Source organism: Orbicella faveolata, unplaced genomic scaffold (genome assembly GCF_042242905.1).
Source record: "Orbicella faveolata isolate gen_17 unplaced genomic scaffold, um_ofav_v1 contig_26, whole genome shotgun sequence".
Taxonomy (NCBI): domain Eukaryota; kingdom Metazoa; phylum Cnidaria; class Anthozoa; order Scleractinia; family Merulinidae; genus Orbicella; species Orbicella faveolata.
Window position 1 is genome coordinate 2,575,866 of NW_028301554.1, and position 8,858 is coordinate 2,584,723.

The 8,858-nt window shown below is 38.8% G+C and overlaps 1 protein-coding gene across 1 annotated transcript; it reads left to right on the top strand.

Annotated features, from left to right (window-relative positions):
• Window positions 1–4,570: 4,570 nt before the first annotated feature.
• Window positions 4,571–8,727, top strand: LOC149107633 (uncharacterized). The gene has a single exon (XM_089296391.1). The coding sequence runs from the start codon at window positions 4,571–4,573 to the stop codon at window positions 8,549–8,551; it is 3,981 nt and encodes a 1,326-aa protein (XP_089152517.1). The 3' UTR covers window positions 8,552–8,727.
• The last annotated feature ends 131 nt before the right edge of the window (window positions 8,728–8,858 follow it).

An 8,858-nucleotide genomic window follows, 5' to 3' on the forward strand; every position in this document is an offset into this window, starting at 1 on the left:
GGGATTCTTTTTTGGGGGAGGGCTTAACAGTGAAGGGAGGGAGCAGGCTTACACTTACAAAGAATTTTGCGTTTAAAAATTAATGTTTCGGTTTATGCTTAAAATGAGCGGTATGGCGTTTGAAAATTGAAGTTGTGTGCAAGATTTTGTGGAAAGATTTTCTAAAAATAATGATACGAAGCCAAGTTCTACTTTAAACAAATGAACATCTCGTTTTGAAGTCGACCTTGAGAGTATTAAAGAACGTAAGATACAACCATGCTCTCCAATAGAAGGTTTATAATCGGAAAAAGTTTTATCTTTCTGAGAAAGAGTTAAATCTACATAAAATGACACCATAAGTTGGGTTTATTAATGCCACGGTTTTTTCTTATACGATTTGGGGGCTTGTAGGTCGACCACTGGTAAACGACTTCGCTAGTTAAGGCATCATGCCAGATATAAAAAGCCTCCAAATATTTAAATAGCTTTTAAACCTTGGTAATTGTTGTAATTTCTTGTTTTTTTGAGTGTTATATTGAAGGAGGTACTGGCTTAAACAATGTAAGATTTTTGGGCGGCAAAAGGAAAGCGCCAATAAGCTCTTTATAAAATTTCGAATATTTATAAGTATTTCAAGTAATCATCGCCTTGGCAAAGTTGATCGCGTCATACCTTTATCTTCGAAACTTTTGCACGTTTAAAAACTGAAACGCTTATGCTAACGAGGCAAGTATTGTAAACAAACATTCCCCTGTTATCGTAAGTTTACGGTGAAGAGGTTATAACGAGTTCTCTACCCTAAAATGTAGCAAGCTGTACAACCAATAAGTATTTTTCGACGTTCAACACGACTTTTCAGCCGACCTAAGGGTTTTCTGTCTCGTAATGCCAAATTCGTTAAATCTTGGCGTGGGTTTGACATATTTTCATTATTTTCCTCCATATCGATCATTTAGAAACGTTTATGAAAGTTAACCAGCCAAAACTTATCCACTTAAAGTCATCGTTTCGATTATTCTATTATTACACTAGCTTGCTGTGACACAAAGGCTGACGATATTGCAAAGATAATGACAGTCGATAACATTCGCTTTCTGTTGTTACTCGTGTTTTTTTTATATTTTTAGTATTATTTTTCCATCTGAGGCTTTGTGATTTTCTCAGATTTTAACGTGGTTCACGGAAAAAAGCGTACCTGAAAACGTGATCACGAAAATTTTAACGGCCACCTTTGGACGATGTCGCTAATACTAAACCCCGTGAAAATAAAAGCTATCATTGTCTATAAGAAAGTGCACACTTTTTGTTTTGAGTTATGTATAGTTGTCGCAAGAAACATGAAAGAGAGCGATGCGGTGTAATACAGGCGTGGGCAGGAAACCCTCAGAACAGTATTTTCAATTTCATTATTGGTCGTTCATACTGTTTTTTCATGCAGTCTTTTTCTCCCGCACTGGCACTCTCCCCCACCCACCCAACACTGTCCCAACACTGTCCCACCCCCTCCCCCTATCCCTCCACCAAAACCATACGCTGGCTAAACAAAGGCACAATAATAATGCTTCGAAACCAAAACATTTCACTGAAACACGCCAGCCTTAGCTGATCTTGGTATTTTTTTCCTTAATCCGAAGATGAGAATGTATTTATGAAAATTTCAACTTTTGTGTAAGCCTGTCTCATTGTTGTAATTCGAACGTACAAAAATCTAAATAAATTGTTTTACTCTCATTAGAACCTTTGTAACACTCTGTAATACTCGTTGTTCTCGGTTTCCTTGTAGGATATCACAATCTGCTTCCTTGGAATGTCACGTGATAGGAGTCATTCATTTTCCCACGAAAGTGAACAGTCAAACAACATTTCGATATACATATTATTACATATACTCCTTTGTTAATTTTAGAAGAAACATACTAATAACGTCGTTAAATATTTTTAAATGCACCAAATTAAAGTTTTCAACATTCCCTCTTAAAATGAAAGGTTGAACATACATACATCCGTTGTTTAACAATACAGGTAAAAATAGGCAACGTGGACCTGTCACTAAACATCAAAAAGTATCACAAAAGTAAAGAAATAACGAAATAAAAGACCCACATACAATGATAAGATGATAAGATTCAGATCACAATATTAATTTACTCTGGGCTAGGAAAATGTCATTCATTGATAAAATCAATAACGAACGTGGTTTACGTACATGTATAAATCATTTTTCATTTATTAGCTTGGAAACATAGTTTTTAAGTCTTATTTACACGTGTTCTTTCAATCACCGTGATTTTGTAAAACATTGCCAAGAACAAAAACGTTTATTAATGGCGAACTAGGAAGAAATATAAAATTTTTTCAATAATTAGGGCAACATGTAACCCCGCTGGGAGGCCTTTAGTTTTCAACCTTCTTGGTGTTCTCTCGGTGTTGTTACTAAGATCATTGTATCATCTAGTATTTTTTCTCTTTCTAATTTGGTAATTTACTGGCAGTAACGAAATTTAAAATCTTCTGAAACCGCCTTCTCACTCCTTGCCACCGTAGATTTCTAAAAATACTCTCGCCATCATTTTGCATAGCTGTTTTTTCTTAATAACACTATTCCAAATGCTTTCATCTTATTTTTGACGTATATTCGCCCAAAATATTGCTCGTGACAATTGCAAGTTACGCTTTTGACTTCAGCCCCATCGTATGGACCATATTATTTTAATTTTATCCTTGCTCTTTTCTAAAGAGAGATGAAAACTTGTTCAGCTTGATTTGAAACTGACCGAGACTGGGGTAAACATATTTGCCTACTCTGTACAGCAGTCCGGCGCTAAAAATTCATTACCAACGCTTTCAATTTATTAAGAGGCATGGAAAGTTGAGTTTTCTACTCCCGACAAAATAAGCTATATAAAATATGCTATAAAGGTGGGTTTTTTAAAGCTTCATTGTCCTTGGGGAAAGTGAAACATATTGTTGTTCATTCTTCTTGTAGAAAACGAAAAGAAATCCACCTAGAAAATGTCATTTTCGAACTTCTCAGATGAACGGCTGACGTTGACATTCACGGATTTCCGGTCTTTTCAGTTTCCAAAGAGAACAGAATAAAATGAACTTGACTGAGTGTAATTTACTCCATGCAAGGAATACGAGTTTTTGAATCAGCTTCAGTATTTCGTTTCTACGTTGGCGTGGTAAGTACAACTGACATTGTATTTTCTTCATCTGTATTGAAAAGGTCTGGATGAAAGTGCTGGAATTTCAGTTATTAGTCACGTTTTCGGTGAATTTTTTTTTCAGCCCATTTCTCAACGATCAGTGAATTTGGCAGGTCACAAATCTGAGCTATCGATTTAAAATCGCGTCATTTCTTAGCTGACAGTTCAAATTTTAATCACTCCTTTGCTATAATTTAAACCTCTTCCAGACCTACTATTTACCATTTAACTCAAATAGAACTAATATAAATCTAGTTATATTTTAGTTGCAAAGTTCAAGAAGAATTTCAATATATTGTTTCCATTTAATAGTTAAATTTAATTCAGTGATAAACAAGTGCTTCCAGATTTTACTGCCTGGTCCTTTTTTTTTGCGCCTCAAAAACTTGTAGCAGTTTAATAGCTCTAAATCCAGATTACAAATTACACAGGTTTTCCTCGCAATCAAACTAAATGGATTTTGCTTTATTCAGAATTTTATATGCCGTTCATTTCATAATAATGCGATAACAGTTTTAGCCAGTGAGTTTCCAATTATATTTGTCGCTGGCCTCAGAATTGTTTTGTTGCTCAATATTTTTCCAATTGTCGCTTAGAACAGATCGATTTATTTTTTGCGCTGAGTTCAAAATAGTTTTGTCGCCGGACAAAAAATTTAACCTTGTTGCTTTTCGTTGGGAGTTGTTTAATTTTCGCTCAATATTCAGAGTTATTTCTGTCGCTCGCTTCAGACTTATATTTGCAGCTAGATTCAGATTACTAATCGAAAGAGTTTTCGCCAGGTTTAAGAAACTCTTTCACGTCACTTCTATGTCGCTCGGTTCGGTATTATTTTAACTTCTGGCAAATCAGAAAGGCAAGCAGCGGGTAATATGTCTGTTATCATGGCTAATATTTGCGTAAACATGTCTGCCCTAAGGACGATCTTTTTATTTAATCAGCTATTTGAACTACTTCAACTCGTGCAGTGATTTTGCAGGTGACTCCGCTTCAAATCGACGTACTACCATGAATCATGAATCATCGCTTATATTAGTCCAAATGTAACGCGATTGCGCTATGTATTTGCAGACTTGTAAATCAGTTTTCAGTGATGTTAAGGTCATTCCTCACATTTGCATTGCGCATCCTTACTGCGCATAATTTTTGGCGTCATTAGGGCGCGCTCGTGCACGCGCATATTGAAAACATGACGGATTTGCCTGGATATTGCGTTCTCTCAGTTGAAAAATGGCTCTAGCTCACCAACGAGCACGGGCACCCCAATTTTTTATATTATTCGTATTTATGACAATATATCCTCGAAATCGATACTTAACGTTTTGCTTTATTCTGATAAGCGAATTCCTTTTTTTACAAGACTTACAGAAGAGGGCGTCATGAACGACATTGAAGAAATTATACAAGCAATCTATATTGGCGTCGTTGTTGCCACGTTCCTTTACATGACCGGTCGTGCTGAAAAAGCAATCGAGTTATACAGAGAAAGCTTGTTTTTACTAAATAATAAAGCACTGGAGAAAGAAGAGCAGTTTGGTAAATTTCTTTGCGAGGCAATCTATAAAGTAATGTTCGCGGCGTACCTTCTTATCCGTGATTACACAAATGTAATAACATACGGCAGGAAGCTTCTCAGCATTGAACGTGAGAGAGGTGAAACAGTCAATGCAGGGATACTTTGTATAAAGCTGGCAGCAATATATAAGGCTCAAAATAAGTATGTTGAGGCAAAAGAACTTTATGAGAGAGCGATCAGTATCATGAACAAAACGGGAAACAGCAAAGAGGAAGAACACGCTTGTGCAAGGCTAGGAATTATGCTTTACTCTCTTAGTGAATTTGGCAAAGCAAAAGAATATATCGAGAAAGCACTTGCGATCGCAATTGAAATTGGTGACAGAAAGGTAGAAGGATCATGTTATGGAAACCTAGGATCAGTGTTTTCGTATCTTGCTGACTATGCCAACGCAAAAGAATATCTCGAGAAAGCACTTGCGATCGCAATTGAAATTGGTGACAGAAAGCTAGAAGGATCATGTTATGGAAACCTAGGATCAGTGTTTATGTCTCTTGCTGACTATGCCAACGCAAAAGAATATTTCGAGAAAGCACTTGCAATCGCAATTGAAATTGGTGACAGAAAGGTAGAAGGATCATGTTATGGAAACCTAGGATCAGTGTTTTCGTATCTTGCTGACTATGCCAACGCAAAAGAATATCTCGAGAAAGCACTTGCGATCGCAATTGAAATTGGTGACAGAAAGGAAGAAGGATCATGTTATGTAAACCTAGGAACAGTGTTTTCGCATCTTGCTGACTATGCCAACGCAAAAGAATATCTCGAGAAAGCACTTGCGATCGCAATTGAAATTGGTGACAGAAATTTAGAAGGAACATGTTATGGAAACCTAGGATCAGTGTTTTCGTATCTTGCTGACTATGCCAACGGAAAAGAATATCTCGAGAAAGCACTTGCGATCGCAATTGAAATTGGTGACAAAAAAGGAGAAGGATCACGTTATGGAAGCCTAGGATCAGTGTTTGAGTCTCTTGCTGACTATACCAACGCAAAAGAATATCTCGAGAAAGCACTTGCGATCGCAATTGAAATTGGTGACAGAGATGGAGAAGGAACATGGTATGGAAGCCTAGGATCAGTGTTTAAGTCTCTTGCTGACTATGCCAACGCAAAAGAATATTTCGAGAAAGCACTTGCGATCGCAATTGAAATTGGTGACAAAAAAGGAGAAGGATCACGTTATGGAAGCCTAGGATCAGTGTTTGAGTCTCTTGCTGACTATACCAACGCAAAAGAATATTTCGAGAAAGCACTTGCGATCGCCATTGAAATTGGTGACAAAAAAGGAGAAGGATCACGTTATGGAAGCCTAGGATCAGTGTTTGAGTCTCTTGCTGACTATACCAACGCAAAAGAATATCTCGAGAAAGCACTTGCGATCGCAATTGAAATTGGTGACAGAGATGGAGAAGGAACATGGTATGGAAGCCTAGGATCAGTGTTTGAGTCTCTTGCTGACTATACCAACGCAAAAGAATATCTCGAGAAAGCACTTGCGATCGCAATTGAAATTGGTGACAAAAAAGGAGAAGGATCACGTTATAAAAGCCTAGGATCAGTGTTTAAGTCTCTTGCTGACTATGCCAACGCAAAAGAATATTTCGAGAAAGCACTTTCGATCGCAATTGAAATTGGTGACAAAAAAGGAGAAGGATCATGTTATGTAGACCTAGGAAGAGTGTTTACGTATCTTGCTGACTATGCCAACGCAAAAGAATATCTCGAGAAAGCACTTGCGATCGCAATTCAAATTGGTGACAGAGGAGGAGAAGGATCACGTTATGGATACCTAGGACTTGTGTTTGAGTCTCTTGGTGACTATGTTAAAGCAAAAGAGTATTATCAGAAATCACTTGCGATCGCAATTGAAATTGGTGACAGAAGAAGTGAAGCATATTCTCGACTTTGTTTAGGACGCGCGTTACTATGTCTCGGTATAAAATATGCTGACGCTAACAAATATTTCGAGGAAGCACTTCTGTTTGCAACTGAAACTGTTGACAGAAAATGCGAAGCAGTATGTTACAGTTTGTTAGGAAATCTATTTGAACATCTGCGTAACCATGTCAAGGCCAAAGAATATTATGAGAAATCACTTTCTATCGTCGTTGAAATTGGTGACAGAGCTGGAGGAGCAAATATTTACGTTCAGTTAGGAAGGCTGTGTACACGTCTCCATGAATATGTCAAGGCTGAAGAATACCTCGAGAAGGCACTTTCAATAGTTAAGGAGGGAGTTCAAGACCTTCGGATGGAGATTATCTGCTATGAAAACATTGCAAACGCAAAGATACCACAGGATAAGAAACAGGAAGCGTTTCCTTATTTGTTTCAAAGTATTCAAAAATGCGAAGAATGCCGAGGCTTTCTCAAAGACGATGATTTCAAGGTACTTTATTCAGATGAGTACAACTCTCCCTACAAAAAACTCAGTACATTGTTTTGTGCCGCTGGGAATCCTGATAAAGCTCTTTATGTTGAAGAGCTCGGAAGGGCTAGGGCCCTATCGGACTTGATGGCAACTCAGTACTCTGTTGAACGGCAAATCTCAGCTGACCCGCAATCATGGACTGGCATTGAAAATGTCGCCAACCTAGAAAGCGACTCTAACTGTCTGTACATTTCATATGATGATCAAAATGTATTATTGTGGATTCTGAAAGCAACTGGAGTCGTTGACTTCCGAGAAAGCAAAGTAGAGAAAAAGACACTGCGCACTAAAAAAGCTAAAAATTTGGATACCTTTTTTAATAACGTGGCTGAAAGCTTCCGCAGCTTTGGTATTTTACCTCCGGAGCTTTGCGAAGATCGATCTTTTAATGGCATTGAAGAAACACCAGATTCCTCTGAGGAAGACAACCTGGCCATTTTACGACAACAGGGACTTGAAGTTAACCCCAGACCAAATCTAACTTTGTTCTACAAAATGATCATCGCTCCTGTGGCCGACTTACTCAAGGGGTCCGAGATCATCATTGTTCCTGATCGCCACCTGTACCGTGTTCCATTTCCAGCTTTACTTGATGACAGTGGGAAGTACTTATCAGAGACTTTCAGGATTCGCATTGCTCCTTCGTTGACGACTCTCAAATGCATTCAAGACAGTCCTACCGACTATCACAGTCAGACGGGAGCTCTGATAGTGGGTGATCCTGACGTTGGTGAAGTGCTTTGGAAGGGTTGCCGAAAAACCATCCCACCATTGCCCTTTGCAAGAAAGGAAGCAGAGATGGTTGGACGACTGCTGGGTGTTCAGCCTTTGATAGGACGGCAAGCAACTAAGCAGGCGGTTCTTCAAAGAATAAATTCAGTGAGCCTGATACACTTCGCTGCACATGGTAATGCGGAGAAAGGAGAAATAATTCTTGTGCCTGTTAGAACTGGTAGTCGACTTCCACGTGAAACCGACTGCTTATTGAAGGTGAGTGACATTTCGCAAGTTCAGCTACGAGCCAAACTTGTTGTACTAAGCTGTTGTCACAGTGCCCGTGGACAGATTAAAGTCGAAGGAGTTGTTGGAATGGCTCGAGCGTTCTTAGGATCCGGTGCGCGCTCAGTGTTGGTGGCACTGTGGGCTCTAGAAGACAAGGCGACTGAGCAGTTGATGAGTCGTTTCTACGAGCATCTTTTTCGTGGGGTGAGTGCCAGTGAATCCCTTCACCAGGCCATGAAGTGGATGAGAGAAAACGGCTTCGCCAAGGTTTCCGAGTGGGCGCCGTTTATGCTGATCGGAGATAACGTGACAATTGACTTTGGAAATAAAAGTAAGTACAAACTTTAACTTTGGCGTGGGAATGGACTACAATGTAACGTGCAGGGAGAACTGGGGCCAAACTGTATTAATGTCAAGCATAAATAAAAGTAAATTGGCTCAGAAGAAATAATGATTGATATCTTGGTTTGTTTCTATCTTTCTTTTCGTTTCAGGAAGTGATGACCTCAGCAATGGAGGGCTCCAGGCAGACATCAAGCACGCAATGACCTGAAACCTTCTTGCAAACGTGACATTTGACTTTGGAAATAAACGTAAGTACAAATATTTCACTTTAGCTGGGCAATGGACTACAAGGTAACCCGCACGGGGAACT

What these genes read in the sequence shown, in the direction of transcription:
- LOC149107633 (XM_089296391.1), top strand. Translation starts at nt 4,571, where the DNA reads ATGAACGACATTGAAGAAATTATACAAGCAATCTATATTGGCGTCGTT.